We start from the raw sequence: 25,547 nt of genomic DNA on the forward strand, positions 1-25,547 counted from the left end.
AGGTCACAAAAGCAGAAGAGATCCGCCTACCGCTGACAAGTAAGTATACCACCTGCAGTGTGTGTGCAGGCGCCTCTCGGTTATTTACAACCCTCACATCAACCTTATGAAAGTGATGTCATCATTCTAAAAAAGACATAAAATGAAGGAAGAAAGAAAAGAAATTTAAAGCCCTCAAGCAACACACAAGTTAAGAAACTTGCCAGCTGTCACCCAGCTTTGTAAAGATGCTAGGATTTGAACTTCAGTCACTTGGACTCAACAGCTCCTACACCATTTCCTCGGATGCTTTTCTCTATGATGCTCAGTGTAAAATGGATGTTCAATGAATAATGGATGGGAAAGAGCCAGAGGACCTGTTGAGAGAAAACCTACCAAGAAGATACCAGCTTCCCCAAAGCAGGATGTGTGGAGTGGACTATGGCGCCAGGCTCTTCCTAACAGCTGGGCATGGAGTCACTGGAGGATCCTGCAGGAAGACTGAAGCCCCCCCCCCCCCGCCCCCACCTCCATAGTCCCTCCCTGCCCCAGGGGACTGAGAGTCAGAGCGGGCGAACAGCTGCTGACCTCCCAGGTTCAGAATCATTATCATCAAGTATTTATTAAGCTCCCACTGTGTGCAGGGGGGGTGCCAAAGAGAAGAGACTAGAGTTGAATTCATTTCCATTTTTAACTATAAAAGCCTTAGGGAACAGAGGGGAAGCCACTGTTCTGGAATCCCCCAAGGCACACCTGGTGTTTTAAGAGAGAAGCATCTTCCTATGGACTTCCTGATTCCCTACCACTCCTTGGCCTCTATCCAACTCCTTCCCCAGATGAGAAGAGGGAAGGCAGGAAATCGCACATGAGCAGGAACACAAATACAGCTATATACACACCCACATAGGCACACATGTACATAGCTGTGAGCACATGCTGGCCCATGCACACATAGGCATATACACTGTGAGCTTCAAAAGCAGCTCTCCAAAAGGTCAACAGCAAGTGGCCTGGGGGGGGAGGGGGGGGACTGGCAAAACAGCCACCGAGTGAAGCCAGAGTAGCCTCTGTATATCTCTCCTTACCTCTCCAACTCTTCCTCCCCCCATGACTAAAAGCTAAATATTGCTTGTAATGTAAGTCACAACTCCCAAGATTTAAGTAATCATATTCTTACATAATATTCATAGGATTACCAGCAATGAAGTAGGTATACACACACACACACACACACACACACACACAATCACAGTGGCAGGGCTCTGATGCCAGCTTAGAGTCTCTTTGTAAATGACCATATAAGCCTTCCAGTACTTTCCTCCACTCCCTCTGGCAGGACCTGCCTGCTCTCCCGTTCTTGTCTGTCTTCTTGAATTGCCCTCATCCTCACCCTTTAACAGAGCTACCTGCTGCTTTTAAAGCTCTAGAACATACATTTAGGTTTAAATATTTTCTAATAAATTACCATTAATCTGTTGTTGGTAGCAAGGATGTGCTGTTGGTATTGGGTTTTGGTACAGATACAACTTCTGGGCTGTAAAAATATCAATTTGAGCACACAGATCCCAACCACGGCACCTCTGTGCCCACTCTACTTCTGTGGGCTGCTTCTGCCTCGGTGAACTTTCTGGCCTAGCCTCCTGACTCCACTTCTCTTGACTATGCCAACAGAATCCAAATAGGGCCTGGGACAGCATGTCTCATCATGGAAGAGGAAGAGCAACAGCCTGTGTGGCTTCCGAACTACTCGAAAGCTGAAGTCCAGAGGTTCATTTGGGAATGGGTAGAATTTGACAGCTGGTGCCACGGAGGCAGCAACTTCCCCTGGTTACAGTGACCAGTCCTGAAAGAGGTTGGGGAGCATCATGCTCAGCGATAGAACTCTAGAGTCATCTTCCCAGGCTATTCCCTTCTCTGCCGGAGGATAATTGTGTGGCCACAGGCAAGAGGACCTTTGGAATCTCAGTTTCCTATTCTATAACGTATAACCATAAAGGTTCCTACCTTATGGGGTTAGAGAGAACCATGTATATTATGGTTTGTCACTATATGTGGTAGTCTTGACCCCTCAGTGGTGTACTGGGACTGACCAATATTGACTCTTCCCATATATACCCTGTTTTTCTTTTGTGCTACTACTGGGGCTTGAACTCAAGGCTTTGAACTCTCACTTGGCTAGGACTCTACCACTTAAACCATGTCTCTAGTTCTTACTTTTTGCTGGTTAACTGGAGATGAAGAGTCTCTTGGATTTGACTGCCCTGGATTGCTTCAAATTGAGATCCTCAGCTCTCAGCCTCCTGAATAGCTAGGATTCTAGGCTCGTTGCTGACTTTTAAAGATAACTGTGCATCTCTCTCTGCAATGCCGCATTCAGCCATTCACATTGGTCACTTGAAATCCATCACGGTAGGAGTATTTACACCACAGAAATGGGCAAATGTGTAAGTCAGGGTTCCCTTCTTCTTGGCTATTAATATTAATTAGCACACAACTACCTCCTGGTCCTGTCCTTATATCCAGACCACGCCCTTTATCCTTTGTCCTCCTTTCCGCCTGCCCTCCCCAGCCCATCTGGGGAAACTGCTCACTGTGTCAGCTTCTCAGGGCACCTGTTTCTTTAGCTCCAACAGTGAAGCACACAGAACATGTCAGGAACTGTGCAAACACAGGGCCAGATCATGGCAGCCTTCCATCCCCACCCCACTCCTGCCTTGCACTCCAGTGTCTTCCTACTGCCACTGCACATCCAAATCCCTACCATAGAGAAGCCCTCCTACCTCCCCTGTTCCCAGCCACACGACATCTTACAACAACCAATGAGTTGGGACCACTGTTCATTTACAGATGAGAACATGGAGTCGTTAGATTTACCGTCTTGCTCACAGTGACTAACTAGTAACTGAAAGAAGAGCTGGGATCACCTCAGAGGTGATTTCCAACTCCAGAGCTCAGTCCTGTGTCCTAAATTCAAGGGTTCAATCTTAGCATGTGGTAACTAAACATGTGGTAACCAGTAACCTTTACCAAATAAACATTACCATTACTAGTACCAAGGCTCAAAAGCTTCTGATCTCACTGAAGAGACAAGCTATATTCATCTGGGGTGACAGAGTACAAACTGGGGCCAAGGCTCTAGCATTTACTAAGAGCAAAGGATCATCAAGGGAGGCTTCAATGAAGTTGGACAACTACTCCTCTCATGCATGCTTCCCTAAAATGAAGAGCTGACACGTTAGGCCTCTCCAAGGCACAAACCGGGAGGCCAACTTTGTGTGGTAGAGTTTCTAAACTCAATACAGGGAGTTAGCAAGGATGTAGGCACTCACCCCCAGAAGGCAGGAGTGGTCTTGGTCCACTAAACCAGCTGCAGCACAAGCATGCTATCACTCATCCCTGCCTCATTCCTCATGGTGCCCTTTCTAGGCCCCACCACCAACCTTTTGCAGTATTTCACTAACCCAACCTATTCCATACCTCCATGCCTTTGCTAACTCTGTTCCTTCTGCCTGGCATGACCTTCCCCTAAATCTTCCTCTAGCACATTTTTTCTTCATCCTTCAAAAGCTGGCAGAGCCATGCACTCCTGGCTCATATTTGTCATCCTAGCTACTCAGGAGGCTGAGATATGAGGCTTGAAGTTCAAAGGCAGCGCAAGAAGGAAAGTCCATGAGACTCTTATCTCCAATTAACTACCTAAAAGGTGGAAGTGAAGCTGTTGACTCAAGTGGCAGCATGCTAGCCTGAGTGAAAAAAGCTAAGAAACAGCCCCCAAGGTCCTGAGTTCATGCTCCAGGTCATAGCTAAAAAGTCATAATAAAAGGACATAGCGAAAAACTCATCTTTCTGGGATACTTCCTTGAGCTCCTCAAATCCAAACCAGGGCCTGACTCCTGTTTTTGTTTTGTTATTGTTGGGAAGGGGGCAGTCCCTGTGCTATCAATTCTCTAAGGGATCAATACCACTCATCACTTTGTGTGTCATTTACTTCAGACTACAATCTCCTTAAGCAAAGGAGAGACCTCTCTCCTGAATCTGCAGCATTCCCCACACTGGTGCTTGCTAGAGATTGCCTGAACTTGAAACTGGGGGCAAGAGGAAGTCACAAGACTTTTCACAACAAATAGCAAGCACAATTTCCTTGATAGTAAAATAGGTGAGATAAAAAGTGATGATTTCTGCTAGGTACTAGTGGTTCAAACCTATAATCCTAGCTACTCAGGAGACTGAGATCTGAGGATCGCTGTTCAAAGCCAGCTCAGGCAGGAAAATCCATGAGACTCTTATATCTAATAAACCACCAGAAAACTGGAAGTGGTGCTGTGGCTCAAGTAGTAGAGCATTTGCCTTGTGGTGAAGAGCTCAGGGACAGCAACCAGGCCCAGAGTTCAAGCCCCACGACCAGCAACAAAAAAAGTGATGATTTCTAAGATCACTCAGCTTTAAAATTCCATAATCTATGGTACAAAACTAAAAAGGGCGATAACAAATAAATGGGTTCAGGAAAGTAATGGTGCCTGGCTTATATGGATGCTTTCTCCACAGGCTTATGCTCCTTGAAAATAGAACAGGTCTACATTTTTTAATCCCTATCTCCAGCACTGAACATTATTCTTGGCTATGAATATATTCATTAAAGTGTAATTAGATGGATGGATGGATGGAATGATGATGAATGGGTGGATGGGTGGAGAGATGGATGTTAGATACAATGACAGATAATAGTGTTTTCTAAGAGTTTAAGAGACATTATCTGGAGATAATGTCTTAAATATCAACCACACCGCTCCCCAGACCTTAGATGGCTAAGAGATAACTCCATCCCTCTTCAGAATAGCTCAGTAGTCCACCCACATACACATCTCTTTTCTTTTTATTTAGGAATTTTGATACTGTGTTAATGCTCTAATAATAAAAATGTTTACATAGCACTTTGTAGTTTTCCAACTTGTTTTTTTTTTTTTTGCCAGTCCTGGGGCTTGAACTCAGGGCCTGGGCACTGTCCCTGAGCTACTTTTGCTCAAGCCTAGCACTCTATCACTTGAGCCACAATGCCACTTCCAGCTTTTTCTGTTTATGTGGTGCTGAGGAATTGAACCCAGGGCCTCATGCATGCAAGGCAAGCACTCTACCACTGAGCCACCTTCCCAGCCCCTCAACTTTGTTTTTCACATGAAGTATTTCATTTGAACCTCATGAAAGCCTGGGAAGACAGGCCAGGCTACTCTGTTGCTCTCATTCCCAGGAACTAATGTTTAGGAAGGCTTAAGTGGCTGTTCAAGGTCACCAGATTGGCTGTGGGTCTGACCCTGAGTTCCATCCTTTCGGCCTAAAGTGCCTTCTGGCCCTAACTTGCTGCATATCCAGAGTGACTGGGATATGAGGAGCAGTGTGAGCACTCCCTGCCTCAGCCCCCTCCAACTGCCCTCCTCTGTGCATTCCAACCCAACACCCTGTCCCTCTCCTAAATCCCACCACTTTGTTAGTATTGAGTTACATTACTCTTTCCTTGTATGGACATTGCCTATACATATGGATTTTTTTTTCTACTGATTCAAATGGACACTGAAAGCTCCTTAGTTCCCTCATCATACACTCAAACTGTATGACGAATAAATAAATGAATGAGGGGCGCTTTGACTTTTAGACATTGACTCCCACTGGCCGCCGGGAATGGTAGCTGGCTTACGTGTAGGTCTTTCATCCAAGCACCTTTCCCCTGAGTCCTTCAATCTCCAGACCCTAGGGTGAGGCCCCTTATAATTAATGCCTAGCAACCCTCCCCAAGTCCCCACCCAAAGAGTGAGGCAGAATACAGCAGCTCCCACCTGTACCAGGCCACACACCGACAACTCTCAGCCACCAAGAATGTCAAGATTCCCAACTTCATACCATCTCCCACAGTCCCCAGCTTTGCTGGAGGAAAAAAGACCCAGTGAAACTCTTGTGCCTGGTTTGGGTGTCACTATCAAGGGGACATGTAGACCCACACCTGGAGTACTTACAGAGGGCCTGCTCTGGTCTATGTGGTTCCAGCAAGCCAGAAGGATAAGTCAGTATCCCCATTCTACCCCTGAAGAAACTGAGTCAAGATTCAGAGATGGTGACTGATTTGCTCTTTCTTACACAGGAGGTAGAGGCCAAGCAATGAGCCAAATGCATCACCCCCTAACCACTCAGCTAAGATACTTGACTTCCTCCTTGCCCTCCCCCATCCATTTCCCGCCCCCCTCTCCTGTCCCAGATCCTCCATGCCAATCTTTCTGATGGCAGTGGTGAAGGAAGTTTCAAAGGGTAGCTGCATGGAGAACCCTCTAGAAGGAGATTGGTGGTTCTGCTCCTGAGACTGTAAAGCTGGGCCAATCCTCAGGTGGAGTCGGACAACCAGACAGTGCTCTGGGAGCAGCGTTGGGCTGGGACTCTGCTCCTCTGGTTGTCAGCTGCCATTTGCTTACCAGGGATGAGTGAGAAACACCACTCTGAATCTGTAAACCCCAAACATTCATCCCTCCCTCCATGACTGGTTTGAAAGGGCGGGGAGGAACTACATAAAATTGTAAATGGGGGTTGGGAAGGTGGCTCAGTGGTAGAGCGCTTGCTTTGCATGCATGAGGCCCTGGGTTTGATTCCTCAGCATCACATAAGCAGAAAAAAAGCTGGAAATGGCACTGTGGCTCAAGTAGTAGAGCACTAGCCTTGAGCTGAAGAGCTGAAGGACAGTGCCTAGGCCCAGAGTTCAGGCCCCATGACAAAAAAATGCTTCTCCTGTCCCTTTCGCCATGGTTTTGTGTGAGGACTTGCTGTTCCCGCCAGATGAGTCAGTCTGGATGGGAACATTTATGTATCTGAGGGGTCAAGGTCAAATGAAAGGTGTTGACACTGGGTCTGGAAAGAAGTATGTCTGGGAAGAAGGCACGGGAAATGGCCACCAGGTGCCAACATTCTGTCACCACAGTGCTCTGCTGGGTTCATGGGGAGCTGGCGGAGGCATTCATACTTTTACAGCTCGTGAAGTGCTGCCTGTGTCAGGTTGGGCAGACCAAGGACCAGGCATTGGTGGAGGGCTCATGCAGACCCCTAATGGAAGCAGAACTCCACATCAGAGCCTGCTCCTCAGAGCCTGGGTCTGAGTCACAGGCTGTCTGAAGAGAGCCTGCTCTGCAGGGTCAACTCAGTGTGTCCCCTCCCGGCACACAAAGCAGTGTGGACAATAGCATCTTCCCACCCATGAGACTCAGCTTCACCAGGCCCAGATTTATGTCTGTTTTGTTCACTGCTAAATCCCCAGTGCCCAACACAGGGCCTGTCACAGAACATGCTCTTAATTAAGATTTGCTGAGGAAATTGGCTTCTTGGCCCCAGTTCCAAAAGGCTCAGAGAGAGAAAAAAAATTCTAGCACTTTCCTGAACCTAAAACACATCTCTGAGATAGATAGATGTCCAAGGGAAGACCCAGAGCCATGTAGCTCTAGGGAAAGAGGAGGCAATAGGCCCTGGACCCTTCTACATTCAGGGCAGGAACCACCACTAGGCCTGGTAATCAGGTTTGGGCCAGAACTCTGCCAGCAACTCAGGTCAGCAGTGATGGCTAAAGAAGGAAGGGCCTAGAGGCCCAAGCCCTTTCAGCTGAGATTACCTACAGCTCCCCACGACTTGCCCACCTGAAGCAGAGCAACCTGGGGAGGGTTTGTGAGGTGTGTGGCGCCCTCTGCTGGTGGGATGTGCACATAGCTACACACTACAGGCACCCCTTTTGTGGAGACCCAGACTGGATCTAGGGCAAAGACCAACTTTCTTAATTTTTTATTATTTACTTAAGGTTGTTTTTTTTCTTTTGGTGCCAGTATTGGGGCTTGAACTCAGGGTCTATCTCAGATTTTTTTCACTGAAGTCTGGCACTCTACCACTTGAGCCACAGTTCCATTGCTGACTTTTTGGTAGTTAATTGGAGATAAGAGTCTTACGGGCTTTCCTGCTTGAGCTGGCTTCGAACCAAGATCCCCATATCTCAGTCTCCTGAGTAGCTAGGATGACAAGAGTGAGTTACAGGCATGAGACACCAGCAACTGGCTTCTTTGTGAAATTTTTTTTTTTTTTTTTTGCAAAAGTGGCTTCTAGCTGTCAGGATTCTGGGTTTACCAACAACCTGGGAAAGAACTAGTCCTGTTGTCTCCTCTCGCCTGAGAAAGCTGACAGGAGCACAGAGGTACCTCAGGGCCTATCCTTTTTTTTTTTTTTTTAGGTCCGGTCGTGGGGCCTGAACTCTGGGCCTGGGCACTGTCCCTTAGCTCTTCAGCTCAAGGCTAGCACTCTACCACTTGAGCCACAGCGCCACTTCCGGCTTTTTTCTTTTTGCTTATGTGGTGCTGAGGAATCCAACCCAGGGCCTCGAGCATGCAAGGCAAGCGCTCTACCACTGAGCCACCTTCCCAGCCCCAGGCCTATGCTTTTTGCAAGAAAAGAAGGCCCTTCACTCTGAGAGGCGACTTGCTTAAACTCACAAGGGCAAGGTAGGCATCAAACCAGATCTCCTTGTTGGGCCCCTTTCCACAGACCCATCTGCTCTCAACTGCAGTTGAAGGTCCCACAGTAGTCTACCTCAGCCTCTCTCTCCTGCCACCATCTCAAACCCAAGCTCCCAGCCTCTGCTCCACCCTCACATCACTGCCATGAAATGAGGAAAGAAGCCCCTTTGCCCCTCATCACACCTGCCCTGATGTCCAGCACCTTGCCATGAGCAATGCAGAAGTCTAGGCAGCACTTAGCTGCTGCCTGCCTGCCTGCCTGCCTTTCCTTCCTTCTCTCCTGGTAAAGGTGAAAGCCAAAGGGTTACTATGGACACTGCTGCCAGGCTCTCCCTCCTCAGCAATCACCTGAAGCTGCCCTCCCTGCTGGAGACCAGGTCTCTAATTGCCAAGCCTCCAAGGCAGCTCCAGTGCTTCACAGGAGGTACTGAGCAGCCAGAGAGCCTGGAGATGAGAGGGAAGGAGAGTGATAAGATGGAAATCACCTGGAATTGGAAGCAACAAGCTCGGCCTGTGTAGGTAGATTGACAAAGCCAATGTCGATTTAGCCAGAATTAGAAAAGCAATAGTGTCTTAACAGGTTCCCCATCAAATTGGACACTTAATCACTCTGGCCAGTGTCTCTCAGAGGGACACTGGGGAGGAGAGGGAAGCCATGAGGCCCTGCAAAAAGCATGTTAACACGACAGGGGTATCTACCACTTTCCCTTTATATACATGTATATGTGTATATGCATGTGTGTGCATATATAAAGAATACACACACATTTATATGCAAAGAGAGAGACTGAGAGGAACATGGGGGAAGTGACTGAAGACTTCTAAGTCCCAGAATCTGTGGGGGGGGGGGGGAGAGGGGTAGATTTTGTCCCCATATCACAGACCCCAGTAGGCCCAGGAACTTGCCCTGAGATTAAATAACTGAATATCTGACTTGGAGACCCAGCACCCTTATCTTGGCCCCTCTCCATCTGGCAATTTAAAAGTCACGCCTCAGAATGGGAATGGATGGAACTGTACATCTCAAAGAATGCATGCCAAATATAAGCCATTATTCTAACTGGGGAGATTTTCTTTTCCCTGCCATTTAGGAAACCTTGCCTCCTCTGATTGTTTGCAAAGTGGTGTTCCCAGGGCTGTTCTTATAGCAAATTGCTGCTGCAACAGTCCTGTGACCCCTCCTGGGAACGCCTAGGAGGCCTAGTGAGTGCTAATCCTCTTTTCTTCGCACAATCCTTTTTGTTGTTGTTGTTTTGGGTTTTTTTCTCCAGCAAAGCGAGTGATTAAGCCGCCTGGTATCCCCAGGAACTTGCCACTGTGAACTCCAGAGGAGAAGAAAGGCCAGTGTCTTGCTACTTCGTTCCACTCCCAATAGCAAACCTTCTGAGACAGCCAGAAAGGCTGGAGAAGAGCAAGAAAAGAAAACAAGAGCGAGAGGCTACTTGCAGCCCCTGATGTTCACGTGGGTCTCACGTGGCTCTCACGTGGCTGTTTCCAGCAGCATGAGCCTTGATTCCAGCCAATGGAGCAGCATGTCTGTATCTTCCCAACAAGCATCCAAAAAAACCAGCAACTCCCTTTGCCCAGTGAAGAAGTTTCAAGCTGCCCAGTGCTCTCTGACCAGGAGCTCCACGGATGGAACTTCTATTGTGGGAAGCAAGGATGGCATGGTGGAAAACCCAAGAGACCTGAACCCCCTAGTTAGACTTGGGAACCGATCTCCCACAGATGCTCCACATGAGCTCCACCTCGTCAGAGGCAGCCCCTTGAAAGTCACAGATTCGCTAACAGTGGTTAGCTCCATCGTGGGTACCCAGTGAGTGTTCAATTCCTTCTTACCCCACTTTTTGCCCCTCTTTGTTTTTCTCTTGGAATTTTTGTTTTTCCAGTATTCAGGATTAAACCCAAGGCTTTGGGTTCTACTAGACAAAGTTCTGAGCTCCATCCCTAAGCACTTTTCTATTTTATTTTGAGACAAATACCCAGGCTGGCCACAAACCCATGATTCCTCCCACCTCAACCTTCCAACTCGCTGGCATTATGCTCAGCTGACCATCTCTCTTGTACCTCATGTTTCATTGACTCAAAAGGGAATTGAGGTCAGGACTCTGAGAGCTCCAACTCCAATGAAGATGTTCATTTTGGTTCATGTCATGGACTCAGGAAACACATGTTGTTTGCAAGGAATGTGTGGCCTGTGGAAAGGAGCTGAGACCACACACATGCTTCCTTGAGAAGTGCTCATCTTGAGAAGAACTCAACATCATGGTTCTCTTGTATACCTGAAGTTCGGAGCCAAGCTTCTTGCCTTTGACTTCCTGAAGCTCTTGGAGAAATCACAAAGTCACCCAACTCCAAAGCCAAAGCACAGTCCTGCAGGTACCAGGCTGTTCTTGCTGAGGGGGTAAGGAAAGCTTGCCTCCTGCCACTCCTCTGTCGCCACAGCCTGAGCCATTTGGAAGTATGTAAGCAGCTCTGAGGGGCCTGAAGAGAGCAGAAGAGAAAGCCGCGCCCACCCATGTGGCAGTTTGTCAGCTAACCTCGCAAACGTGACACTGGGGGAGGCGGTAGAAGTCAGTGACTCAAAGCAGGTTCGGGGTTTATCTGCTGTGTTCAATTATCCACACCCCTCATCACCATGGAGAATTGAGAATCGGGTGTATTTGCCTCCCCCTCAATGCTCTTGCTGGCACTGGAGATGTGATTTGTACTTGGAGCAACTGTGGGTAAAGGACTCAGAGCAGCGTTGAAATGTCGTTAAATACCTCAGCACCTGGTACCTTTTGGTCCCTTTAAAAATAGCTTCAAGATAAACATGTTTAAGGAGAAGAGAACTGGTGGCTGTTGGGCATCTGTGTGGTACACGAAACTCATCTGTGTGGTACACGAAACTCATCTGTGTGGCATACGATACTCATTCTGAGCCAAAGAAACTTCAGCACAGAGGGGCAGGTGACTGCCCTTGTCACACCATGGGACAGCAAAGCTGAGGCTTTCACATGGTGCCATCTGACAGTAAGGCTCCTTTCCCCATCTAACCCAACCCAGTGAACAGAAGCCTTCCTTGGAAAGCAGAGAATGCCAAGCACCGGGGGTCATACCTAGGTATATAACCCTAGCTGCTCAAGAGGCTGAGAGCTAAGGAACATAGTTCAAAGCCAGCCAGAGCAGGTAAATTCATGAGACTCTTATCCCTAATTAACCAGCAAAAAGCCAGAAGGGGAGGAGTGACTCATGGGGTAGGGCACCAGCCTTGATCAGAAAAAGCCAAGCAAGAGTTCAAGGTCCTGTTTCAAGCCCCAGTACTAGCACAAAAGAGAGAGATAGAGAAAGAGGAAGGGGAAGGGAAAGGAGAAGTGAGGAAGGAGGAGAAGGAGGGAAAAAAAGAGAGAGGAAGGAAGGAAGGAAGGAAGAGAGGGAGGGAGGGAAGGGAGAGGGAGGGAGGAAGGGAAGGGACAGGCACTGGTGGCTCATGCCTGTAATCCTAGCTACTCAGGTGGCTGAGATCTGAGGACCACAGTTCAAAGCCAGCCCAGACCAGAAAGCCTGTGAGATCCTTAGCTCCAATTAACCACTAGAAAACTGTAAGGGGCACTGTAGCTGAAGTGGTAGAGCACTAACCTTGAGCAAAAGAAGCTCAGGGAAAGTGCCCAGGCCCTGAGTTCAAGCCCCATGAACAACGAGAGAGAGAGAGAGAGAGAGAGAGAGAGAGAGAGAGAGAGAGAGAGAGAGAGAGAGAGAGAGAGAGAGAGAGAGAAAGGAAAAAAGAAAAGAAGGGTTTTTCTTTCTAAAATATAATTTATCATTATTACTATTATTATTGAGTAAAATTCTTTTTGGACAATGTCTTCTTGGACTTCTTGTCTGCATCTGCTAAGATGCTTTCATTTACCAATAAAGCAAGCCCAACTCAAAAGAGTTGAAAAGCAAACACATTGCCAAGCCAGTGCAGGGGGACTGGGGGGGGGGGGGGGCTGGGTGAGAGTTCTTGCCCCAGGGGACCTCTCCAGTGCAGGCCCTGACAGCTTGGTGTCCTTGCATGTGGATGGGAAGGGGTGAGGCCGTTGTTTGCACTCAAATGAGAGAACCTGCTGGTCTTATTGTGAGCTTATCAAGCAGACACAAACCACCGGCTTCATTAGAGAGATTTGGGCAAGAAATCTCATTAAAGATGTGCTCTATCACCTACCAGGGAAGCACAGCCTTTCATGTGAGTGATGCAAACAGCGTCATGGTGCCAAGTCTTTAATTTCCTGTAGGAAGACTGATGGTTATCTACGTGGAGCCATCTCAGCTCCTGTAGCAATATTCCGGAGAGCGGACATGAAGGAGGCCTTCGTATTTTCATGTTATGAATCCAGGCTACAGAGGAAGAGATCCTTGTCAATGAGGTGTGGAAGAATCCAGTTTAATACTGCCCACCCCACTTCAATTCTTCCCTCTCCAATGTCCTTCAAGACTGGGCTTTTGTTGTTGTTGTTGTTATTTTGGTCAGTAATGGGCTTGAACTCCAGGCTTTGGCAATGTCCCTGAGCTCTTCGGCTCAAGGCTAGTGCTCTCCTACTTGAGCCACAGCTCCACTTCCAGTTTTCTGGTGGTTAATCGGATAAGAGTCTCACAGATTTCCTGCCCAGGCTGGCTTTGAACTGTGGTCCTCAGATCTCAGCTTCCTGAGTAGCTAGGATTACAGGCATGAGTGAACCACAGGCGCCCAGCTAAAAATGGGACTTTTTTTTTTTTTTGCCAGTCCTGGGACTTGAACTCAGGACCTGAGCACTATCCCTGCCCTTCTTTTTGCTTTTTGTTGGTTTGTTTGCTTGGGGGGGGGGGGGTGAACTCAGAGCCTAGTCACTGTTCCTGAGCTTCTTTTGCTCTAGGCTAGCGCTCTACCACTTGAGCCACAGCGCTACTTGTGGCTATTTTTTTCTGTTTATGTGGTACTGGGGAATCGAATCCAGGGCTTCATGCATGCTAGGTACTCACTCTACCACTAAGCCCAGGTGCTGGGGTTCCCTCAGAGGAGACAACCAAAGAAGTAACAGTAAGGCAGGCAAGGAACAAAGGAAAAGCAGGTAAAACAAGAGAAACAGACACTCTAAGAATCAGGAGACATGGTAAGAGACCAAGGAACTAGAAGAAAGAGAAAAGACAAAGAGAAAAGGAAGGTGAAGGACAGCAGTGAGGAAAGGAGCAAAACACCAAACAGGAAAGAAGGGGTGACCAACCATCGCTGTCACTATTCCCACAAACACTGATGTTGATTTACTGGCTGGAATCTCAGCCCTAGGTCGCCTTCTGGAAGCTGTCCTTGCTTTCCGCAGGAGAACAGACATCCAGGGCTCGAGCCTGTTTTTCCAGCCCAGCAGGATCCAGATGTTTCCAGTTCCTGTATCTGGTGTCACTGATGGGTCAAGAGGGTCCCTCTTCAGAGGCTTTGAACACACATGACTTTTAGTTACATGTGCCAGGACTCAAAAGGAATTATTCTAACTCTGTGCCTTCAGACCTTTGAACTCAATTCCTCATCTGAATTCCTACTTGGAATGAGGGTAACACTCTATAAATAATCCACATGTTCTATCTTCCTTTACAACACAGGTAAGCATCTCTAGAAATAATTCCCAACTTATTATAAGCTCCATTTCCCCCCAATTCAATACCTAGAAAACTCTTAGTCATCCTCCAAAGCCCCATTCAAATATCCTCCTTTAGGAGGCTTTCTCTGGCTCCCTATGCCCAACTGGGCTAGCCCCTCTCTCTGCTGAGTGCCCTAACACACTGCAAGAACTTCCACCAAAGCATTTCTTACACCATATTGTAATAATGAGCATATATCCCCCAGCATGTAGGACAATGCCAGGAACATATTAGGAATTCCATAAATATTTGTTGAATAAATGAATGAATGAGTACATAAATAAGTCTGCTTCCTATTAGACTGCGGGCTACTCAACTTGTAAAGCATTAAAATGACTCACAGAACTTCTGAGTTAAAGGACACTTAGTGCCCACCTTGTCTGGTTTGTAATAAATGTAGCAATCACAATCTAACAGTCACAGCTCTTCTTATGTCTCTGGAAATAGTTTTTCGGACCTTTGCCAACATGTAAACATAGAAGGATTTTAATGAACTTGTTTCTGATTTTTTTTTACAATAAATACTTGTTCGTCGTATTAAAAAGGATAGAAAATGGGCTGGGAAGGTGGCTCAGTGGTAGAGTGCTTGCCTTGCATGCATGAGGCCCTGGGCTCGATTCCTCAGCACCACATAAGCAGAAGTGGCACTGTGGTTCAAGTGGTAGAGCACTCGCCTTGAGCTGAAGAGCTGAGAGACAGCGCCCAGGCCCAGAGTTCAGGCCCCACGACAGGACAAAAAAAAAAAAAAAGATAGAAAACAAGGACACAGAAAGCTCATGATCATCCTTTACTTAAGACATTAGGTATATTTCATTGTGTGTTCCTTACATGACTGAGATTACAGTGTAGACACAGCGTTCAGGGCAATTGTCATGGGGGCATACCCCATATTTTATGCTATTTCATTAAAGGTAATCACAGATACAGCATATCTTATCTTAGTAACACATCCACAGAATCCCACAGTTGTATTGGAGAACCTCACACTCTCTAATTTGCTCTGCTCTTCATTCTTCTTAGGCAATTGAGTGGTAGTCCATTTCTGGGCATCGCAAGTATCACTGCTGTGAATTTCCAGCAGAGAAATGACACTGCTGATAACAACCTCACCTCGACTCCATAGGTGCTGTTGCTGGGCTAGCTCCAGTGGGAGTACAGATCATGTGCTAGGCTTCCACCAAGCTGACTTTATAAAGAGGGCTTTAGTGACACATCTACAGGCACATGAACTGTGCGAACTCAGGGGACCTAGCCTGCCTTGTTGCCCCTCTGTACCCAGAGCCCAACACAGGGCCTGGCATGTGACAGGTGGATGGATGGATGGATTATCTATTTTTCTTTTTCTTTCTTTTTTTTTTTGTGTGTGCTGGTCATGGGGCTTGAACTCTGGGCCTGGGCACTTTCCCTGCGCTCTTCAGCTCAAGGCGAGCGCTCTACCACTTGAGCCACAGCACCACTTCTGATTTTCTAGTGGTTTATTGGAGACAAGAATCTCACAGAGTTTACTGCCCAGGCTGGCTTTGAACCATGATCTTCATATCTCAGCCTCCTGAGTAGCTAGGATTGCAGGCATGAGCCACTGGCACCCGGATCTCTCTCTTTTTTTTTAGGTCCAAGACTGGCATTCAACTCAGTGCCTGACACTTGCTGGCTAGTGCTCTACCAACTGAGCCACATCTCCAACCCCGCATGGATGATCTAGGCTCAGACAACTCAGCAGTGTGGCTAGAGCCTCCACCGTCTATGTAGTAAACTCCTTGTGTGAAAGGAAACCCCAAATCTCTGAGGAAGTCTGAGAATGCAGTGTGAGTGGTAGGAAAATGCTCCAAGTCCTGGAGACAGAAGTGCCACTAGGCCCCCCCAAGCACCAAAGGTCAATGAAAGGTGATGAGATGCTAAGCACCATGTGCCCCCCGCCTCTTAGTACCCCTCGTTCCCTCTCTATCCCCACACATACCCACGGAATCTCACCTGTGCCTCTCTGCTCTCATCTGGGAAAATAGTTAGAGCAGTATAGTGGGGCCACTTAGGAACTCTGATAACAGGAGCTTTCCTTTGACACCAAGGAACAGCCTCTTGCTGCTCTGGAAAGAGCAGAGCAAGTCTAGGAACCCTAGTGTAGCTTTCCTGTCATTTGCTATACAGAAATTTCTTAGGCCACTGTTGTACTGGACCAGAGAATTTGCAATGAATGTGTTCAACCTTGTGTCAAATAGAATCTGTCCAAGGTGGAGATGTGGGGCTTAAGTGATAAAGAACCAACCTTGAGTGACAAAGCCAAGAGAGAACATGAGGCCCTGAGTTCAAGCCCCAGTACCAGCACACAAAGAAAGAAAGAAAGAAAGATTCATAAAATAGACTCTGTCTCTTTAAAACCATCCTCTCAGGGCTGGGAATGTGGTAGAGTGCTTGCCTCACATGCATAAGGCCCTGGGTTTGATTCCTCAGCACCACATAATCATAAAATGCTGGAAGTGGCGCTGTGGCTCAAGTGGTAGAGTGCTAGCCTTGAGCTGAAGAGCTGAAGGACAGCACTCAGGCCCAGAGTTCAAGACCACAACCTACAACAAAAACAACAACAACAACAAAAAATCCTCTCAGGGCTGGAAATGTGGCTTTGTGGTAGAGTGCTTGCCTACCATGCATGAGGCCCTGGTTCGATTCCTTGGTACCCCATGAATAAAGTAATTTAAAAATTTTAAAACAGGGCTGGGAAGGTGGCTCAGTGGTAGAGCGCTTGCCTTGCATGCTCGAGGCCCTGGGTTCGATTCCTCAGCACCACATAAGCAAAAAGAAAAATGCTGGAAGTGGCGCTGTGGCTCAAATGGTAGAGTGCTAGCCTTGAGCTGAAGAGCTGAGGGACAGTGCCCAGGCCCAGAGTTCAGGCCCCACGACCGAACCCCCCCAAAAAAAGTTTTTTTAAACATCCTCTTATCCAGGATCTGCCCCCCACCAGAAGAGCCCCCTTATCTCCCAGATGATGGAAGTGGTCCTTGTTGACCCAGCCTCCAAAACAGCACCCGCCACCCTCCTTCTCTCCATTTTTCCAATGTAAATTTCTATCCTATAGCCTAAGTGGCCCCATGGCTACCCCTCCGATCCTCAGATTCATGCTCCTCATGGGAGCAGAGTCTTCTGAAATGTGAATCTGAGCTTATAGCTCCTCTGCAGAATTCCCCAGAACCCTTAGGATAAACATCAAGTCCTCCTCCATGCAGTTCCCTGGTCCCTGAATCGTCCACCACACTCCTCATCCAACTTCCACATGCCACCATACAAGCTCTCTCCAGTTCCTCAAAGAGCACAGGGCTCAGGACCTCCTCCCTGAGCCTAGAAGACCACCAACCCAGCCCCCACGACCCACTTACCAGCTCTCTGGCCCTAGAAGCCCCACATAGACATTGTCTCCGGGAAAGGTGCTCAGCATCCTTAGCTAAGGCAGGCCTCCTGTTTGCTCTTCCATTGATGCTGATCTTGTCTCTCTGGCACTGTCTCAGTCCTACTACAACAGCTCATATTTCATGATCATGCCTGTCCCCACTGGAGTCCTACTGAAATGGACCACCAAAGAGCATATTATGCGGCCTGGAGCTCAGAAGGGGCTCCAAACTGTTAAGTGACAGTTAACAATAGAAAGCTAGGGGCTGTGCCAATGGAAAACACCTGGATCAACCCAAGAGACTAGGTAGGGATGACAATACAGCTTGTGCCAAGCTCTGAAGAATGAAGTAGGCCACCCCATGGGCAGAAGTGATTACATGCACACTCTAGGCAAAGGAAAAGCTTTGGGGAGTTACATTGGGGAAAACTGGCACTAATCCCACGTGGCTTGAGTTCACATGAGTGTGAGAACTAGGGCTTGAACTAAAGAGGAAAGGTGGAAGAGGGAATCAGAGAGATGCTTGAAGATAATATTGGCAGAATTAAGTGACAAAATGGATATGGGAGTCCAAAATAATTTTTTAAAGAATAGTTTGCAAATTCTTGTCCTGAGCAGTCCAAAGGAGATACATTCACCGAGAAGGAATGTAAGAAGAAGAAAAAATCAGGCCAAATGATACATGATACACCAATCACTGAACAAGTTGCAATTCAGAGGTCCAAGGGCCACACCAAGGACACATGCTAAGATGGCCTAGAACCTCTGAAGAGGTCAGCAGGAATGCAGTTCCATTCAGGAAAGAGTCAGCCAGTTCTTGGTGCTCAGAAATGTCAGTACTATAGAGGACTGTGAATGCTCAGGGTTAAAACTACTTGGATGGAGAGAATGGATCACCTGGAAACCCTGAAAAGCTCCATAGAGGGAGTAATGTGAAGGCCAGTGGTGTGACATTTGTCAAGAAAGAACTGAGCTAGCTGGGAAGTTGGCTCAGTGGTAGAGCGCTTGCCTTGCATGCCTGAGGCCCTGGTTCGATTCCTCAGCACCACATAAGCAAAAAGAAAAAAAAAGCCGGAAGTGGCACTGTGGCTCAAGTGGTAGAGTGCTAGCCTTGAGCCTTGAGCTGAGGGACAGTACCCAGGCCCAGAGTTTAGGCCCCCGAATGGACCAAAAAAAAAAAAGAACTGAGCTAGGTGTGGTGGCTTACATCAGTAATCCTACCTACTCAAGAGGCTGAGATCTGAGGATTGTGATTCAAAGCCAGCCTGGGTAGGAAAGTGCTTGAGACTCTTATCTCTTACCTTAATTTTTTTTTGGGGGGTCCGGTAGTGGGGCCTGAACTCTGGGCCTGGGCACTGTCCCTCAGCTCTTCAGCTCAAGGCTAGTGCTCTACCACTTGAGCCACAGCGCCACTTCCGGCTTTTTTCTTTTTGCTTATGTGGTGCTGAGGAATCAAACCCAGGGCCTCAGGCATGCAAGGCAAGCCCTCTACCACTGAGCCACCTTACCTTAACCATACACACATAAAAAAAGCTACAAGTGAAACTTTGGTTCAAGTGGTAGAGCACCTTCCTTGAGTGAAAAAGCTAAGGAGCAATGCTCAGGCTTTGAGTTCAAGCCCCCACCCAGCACCAGCACACACACACACACACACACACACACACACACACACACACACACACACACACGCACGCACGCACGCACACACACACACACACACACACAGAAGGAAAGAAGGAAGGAAGGAAGGAAAGAAGGAAGGAAGGAAGGAAGGGAGGGAGGGAGGGAGGGAGGGAGGGAGGGAGGGAGGGAGGGAGGAAGGAAGGAAGGGAGGGAGGAAGGAAGGAAAAGGAAGGAAGGAAAGAAGGGAGGGAGGGAGGGAGGGAGGGAAAAGGGGAAGGAGGGAAGGAGGGAAAGAGACAACTGAATTGTCTCAATCTTTATTTAATTCAAGAAATTTAATTCTATAATTTATCATCACACACCAAAAAAAGTCTCTGTATCCAGTTGCTGCAGCTCAGCAATGAGATATCAACAATATTGTCATGTAGCAATTTTCTCAAAAGCAGAGGGTTCGCTAGGTGCTGGTCGTTCCTGCCTGTAATCCTAGCTACTCAAGAGGCTGAGGATCATGGCTCAAAGCCATTCCAGGCAGAAAAGTCCAAAGACTCCATCTCCAATTAACTAGCAAAAATGCCAGACTGAGACATGGCTAAATTAGTAGAGCACTAGCCAAGCAAACAAGCTGAGCAAGTGTGAGTTCAGATTCTCATACTGACAAAAAACAACAACAAAAAAAAACACTGGAAGGTTTAAGAGCTGCCAGTTTAAAGCCTTACTGAATGATCTTGACTGTGAGAACAGTGATCTTGTCTATTACTGTGAAACGTGGTTAGCTAGGTCATGGGAATGTGGCACATGAGGTTTTACACACTGTGGAATGAAGTCAAAAGTTCATGGAGATGAAGGAAAATCCTGTCAGAGAACTCAGTGACAGCAGAGACCATATTATGTAGCATCTGCAGTGGACATTACCAAGTAATGTTCAGTAAGCTGAACATCAAGCTACAGAGCCCCAGCCAGCTTCCCAGCCCTTGGCTTTCATGTGAAGGTCAATTAAGGCTGCAGAAAGTGTATTTCCCTACTGTGGAAGGACAAAAGCCTTGTTCGACAATCAAATATGCTGGTGAATGTACAAAACTGAAGCATTTAACCAAAGATTTAAGGAGGTCAGAAGCTGGTAGCTCACGCCTATAATCCTAGCTACTCAGGAGGCTGAGATCTGAGGATCAAGGTTCAAAGCTAGCTCAGACAAGAAAAGTCTGAGCCAGTACACAATTTCTGGTTTCATATCCAACAACAATTGCCATTTTCTTCTCCATAAAAGAATTTCCATTGGGCCACATGCAGTGGCTCACATCTGTAATCCCAGCAAAGCAAGAGCTAGCAATTAGGAGGATCATAGACCAAGGCCAGCCCAAGTATAAAGTTATCAATACTCTATCTCTACAAATAAACAAGAATGGTAGTACATAGCTGCTGCTTGAGAGGAATAAGTAAGAGGATCAAACTCTGAGGTCTGCCCTAGACAAAGTCAAGACTTCAAAAATTACCAAAGCAACTTGCACTTGTAACTTATTGCTACTCAGGAGGCTGAGATTGAGGCTCAAAGCCAGCCTGGACAGGAAAGTCTGTGAAACTCATATCTCCAATTAGATTTTAAAAGACAGAAGTAGAGCTGTGGTTCAAGTGGTAGAGCATTAGCCTTGAGAAAAAAAAGTTCAGTGACCAGCACTCAGGCCCTGAGGTAAAGCCCCAGGACTTACTCTACACACACACACACACACACACACACACACACACACACACACACACACACACACACACGTACACACACACACACACACGTACACACAAAGTATAAAAGGACTGGAGGCATGGCTTAAGTGGTAGAGTACTCACAAGCTCCATACCCTGAGTTCAAATCCCAGTACTGCCAAAAAACTTTAAAAGTTCTCTACCACTCCCTGGACATTGTAGCAACCACATGTTTGAACAAGATGGATCCCACCTCAGGGCCAGGGTTTAATTATGCCTAGCATACTATTGTAACATACACTGACTAGAAAAGAAAGGATAATGCTGATCTAAGTGAGTCAGTATAAAAATCCTCTAGCCAGTCTAGTCTTTCCTCTATGGATAGAGACAAAGCCATTCTCTCTTTCTGTGTATAAACATATTACAGGTACTTTTGCTAAAAAGCCCTGACTCCTCACTTGAGCCTGCAAGTATCCAAAGGATAACTCAAAGGAGGAGAAAAACTTGGTAGCCCTGTCTCTGTTCTGTGTCTGTGATGAGCTACTTTCTGTGTATCAGGGAGGATCCATAACATTTTTATGATAGAACTGAAATGACATAAAGAAAAGGATCAGCAGAGCCTTGCAAGACAGATCAGAGTGATTATCATGATGAAGCCGCACCCAGAACAGGAGTGATCATCTCATGGCAACAAGCAGGACAGAGAAAGATACAACTTCTCCAGGAACCCCTAGGAGAACCAGTCCTAGATAATGACTCACCAGGCCACACTTTGACCAGGGATTTGTTCTAGTTAAGCAATCCCTCTCACTCCTTGCCTGATTCTTTCTCTCTTTAAGCCTAAGGCTCATGTCTGTACCCCCAAAGACCCCAAAGATGGGCTGAAATGCTTATTCTGCCTCCTCCTGCTCTCTGCCTTTTTTTTTGGGGGGGGGGGTCCAGTCATGGGACCTGAACTCTGGGCCTGGGCGCTGTCCCTCAGCTCTTCAGCTCAAGGCTAGTGCTCTACCACTTGAGCCACAGCGCCACTTCCGGCTTTTTTCTTTTTGCTTATGTGGTGCTGAGGAATCGAACCCAGGGCCTCTGGCATGCAAGGCAAGCGCTCTACCACTGAGCCACCTTCCCAGCCCTGCTCTCTGCCTTTACCACTAGTTGTTTCATTTGGAGTACTGGGGGCCAGTGACTGGATCTGACATATGAATCCCTGGCATTTGTGTCTCTGGTCTAAAATTCAAGTTATAGACATGCAAGGATATATGTAGTCTCTGTTGCTGGTACAACCATCTTACCTCTGCAGATGAAGGTAGCCCAAAGACAAAGTCAACATACCAGAGGAGGATAGTCTAAGACAACAAGAAACAGAGCCAGAGTCCTGATCAAACCCCGCCTGAGGTTAACATTACTTCTGAAGTATTCAGTTATCTAAGATAATGAATTCTATTTATTGTTTCAACCCATTTGAATTGATTTCTCTCTGTTCTTTGCAACCACAAATATCTCCATTAATACAGGAGCCCAAAAGAGAGCCAATTAATTTTGTCTGGTGACACTGAAAAAGTTTGCCACAGGGGAAATCGCTTGAGCTTTGACTTATAGACTTAAAGAGTTTGACAGGAAACAAAAGGCAAGAGTGATCAGAGCTGAACCTGTCAGGCAGCTGGCAGGCCTTCTATGACCTCAAGGTGACCTTGAGGCAACCTGATTCTCCTCTGGCTGTCACTGCCCACACTGACATACTTGCACTCCAAGCATGAATTGGCACCTTCTCATCTCTATTCTCCTAAAGCTTATCGCTAGTGAGGGGAGATATTAAAGATGATTCTTTCTGCCCAGGAAATGGAAATAACCCAGGAGAATTAGCTGAAGAAAACCTATTAAGAACAAAGAACATACTCAGCTCCAGCCATCTTTGGAATATGAATCACAGGAGTTGCCTTCACAGGAGTTTTTCCCAGCCTATAAGGATCCTGTGATTTAACCAAGGCCTTAGAGACCAGCAGGTTTGGAATTTTACAGGCTGGGCCACACCTAATCCATTTCCTAGAGTGCCTTTCAATAACCATAAAACTTCTTTTTAAAATCTTCATGATCCTGAATCCTCCAAGTAAGAACCACAAAGGCTTTCCTTCTAAAATCCAATCCCAGCTGGGTAATGGTGGCTCACGTCTATAATCCTAGCTACTCCCAAGGATGAGGTCGAGGATCAGGGTTCAAAGCCAGCCTGGGAAGAAAAGTCCACAAGACTCTTTACCTCCAATTAACTAGCAAACAATAGGGCTGTGGCTCAAGTGTTAGAATGCCAGCCTTAAGCAAAAATGTCAGGCAAAAGCACAAGACCCTGAGATAAAGCTCCAGTACTGGATTACAGCGAAGACTCTTCATCTGCTGCTCCTTCCTACACAGTTCCTCAGGGAACTGAAAAACAGGCAGGGCTAACCAGGCCCAGGGAACAGAAGAGGATGAAGACCGCTGAGAAGGCATAACCCAGACCTTTGAGGCAACTTCTGGACCCAAGTACTCTCTCTATTTTTATACCACCACTTCCAGAAAACTATCTTCACTGTGCCTACCCAGCCTCCCATGGGAAATACCAAGTATCCATTCCTTGTAGAAACTTAAGGACTTCCACTCCCCCTCACCCCCCCCCACCTCCACCCCCCACCCAGTGAAGCCTTGCCCAAGTGGTTTATTGTGCAGACTTCAGATCTCTGTACACAAAATGGCCATCAACTGCCTCCCTGACAAATTGAGAGAATCAGACATGGTCGCTGTGTTCCTTCACCAAGCTGGCATTTGGCGCACACACACACCTTGGCTGGGGCAGGCGTGGGAGCTGAGGGGTCCAGCCAACCCCAGGCTCAGCTGGGACCTTGACAAAACCCGGCTCATGGAAGAAAGGGGTCAAGGGAAGGGCAACTTCCTACCTGCTCCGTGGGAACCACAGCAGAACCTCCCCAGGGCCGAAACCTACACAACAGCTCACAGTTTCCATCTTTCTCAGCGGGCCACAGCAGCCACGCTTCCTTTCCCACACTGGTTTCACCGCCTGCACCCGCCTCCCCTACCACCCAGCCTCATCAGAACAATAGAACCAAGAGGCCTCCTAAAATTAGCCCGCTCTGCCTCAGCCCTGCTGGGGCAGCCCAGCGGGGCCTCCTGCCACTGCCCAGGGCTGCAGGGGCACTTCCTGCGCTGGGCATGGAGGCCAGCTGTGAATGTGCCATCCTTCCCTCCCTCCTCGCTGTGCCCCTCTGGGGCACATTCCACCTCATGCACCCCACTGAAGACAAAAGCAAGCAAGAAAGCCAGGCCACAGTGGCTCGCGCCTATAATCCTAGCTACTCAGGAGGCTGAGATCCGAGGATCGAAGTTCAAAGCCAGCCCAGGCAGGAAAGTCACTTCCTCACACTGCCACCTTACACCTCTAACACCTCACAACACCATCTCATACCTCCACTACTTCACACCTCTACCACCTCACACCTCCATCACCTCACACCTCCATCACCTCACACCTCCACCACCTCACACCTCCATCACCTCACACCTCTAACACCTCACAACACCATCTCATACCTCCACTACCTCACACCTCTACCACCTCACACCTCCACCTCACACCTCCATCACCTCACACCTCCACCACCTCACACCACCACCTCATACCTCCAACACCTCACACCTCCACCACCTCACACCACCACCTCACACCTCCATCACCTCACACCTCCACCACCTCACACCACCACCTCATACCTCCAACACCTCACACCTCTACCACCTCACACCTCCATCACCTCACACCTCCACCACCTCACACCTCTACCACCTCACACCATCACCTCATACCTCCACCTCAAACATCTACCTCCTCACACTACCATCTCACACTTCACAACTCCACCTCATACCTCCATCACCTCACACCTCCACCACCTCACACCACCATCTCACACCTCCACCACCTCACACAACCACCTCATACCTCCAACTCCTCACACCACCACCTCATACCTCCAACTCCTCACACCACCATCTCACACCTCCACCTCACACATCCATCACCTCACACCTCCACCACCTCACACCACCATCTCACACCTCCACCACCTCACACCTCTACCATCTCACCACCACCACCTCATACCTCCACCTCATACCTCCAACTCCTCACACCACCATCTCATACCTCCACCTCAAACATCACTTCCTCACACCTCCACCTCACACATCCATCACCTCACACCTCCATCACCTCACACCTCCACCACCTCACACCTCCACCACCTCACACAACCACCTCATACCTCCAACTCCTCACACCACCATCTCACACCTCCACCACCTCACACCTCTACCATCTCACACCACCACCTCACACCTCCACCACCTCACACCACCATCTCACACCTCCACCACCTCACACCACCATCTCACACCTCCACCACCTCACACCACCATCTCACACCTCCACCACCTCACACCTCTACATCTCACACCACCACCTCACACCTCCACCACCTCACACCACCATCTCATACCTCCATCACCTCACACCTCTATCATCTCACACCACCATCTCACACCTCCACCACCTCACACCTCTACCACCTCACACCTCCACCTCACACATCCATCACTTCACACCTCCACCACCTCACACCACCACCTCATACCTCCAACACCTCACACCTCCACCACCTCATACC

At 47.9% G+C, this 25,547-nt stretch overlaps 1 protein-coding gene across 2 annotated transcripts in view; it reads right to left on the reverse strand.

Annotated features, from left to right (window-relative positions):
* Positions 1 to 25,547, reverse strand: part of Kcnn3 (potassium calcium-activated channel subfamily N member 3) — a 204,366-nt gene that overhangs the window by 163,096 nt on the left and 15,723 nt on the right. The window contains exon 1 of one of the 2 annotated variants that reach the window (XM_070013931.1): positions 12,694 to 12,803. The exons of the other annotated variant lie outside the window; for it this stretch is intronic. Coding sequence (XP_069870032.1) covers positions 12,694 to 12,714 — 21 coding nt within the window. The 5' untranslated portion in view covers positions 12,715 to 12,803. Of the gene's footprint in view, positions 1 to 12,693; positions 12,804 to 25,547 lie in introns of those variants that run through there. 2 annotated transcript variants of the gene reach the window in all.

The sequence above is a fragment of the Dipodomys merriami genome, unplaced genomic scaffold (genome assembly GCF_024711535.1).
Source record: "Dipodomys merriami isolate MVZ:Mamm:240054 unplaced genomic scaffold, mDipMer1.0.p SCAF_92, whole genome shotgun sequence".
NCBI lineage: Eukaryota > Metazoa > Chordata > Mammalia > Rodentia > Heteromyidae > Dipodomys > Dipodomys merriami.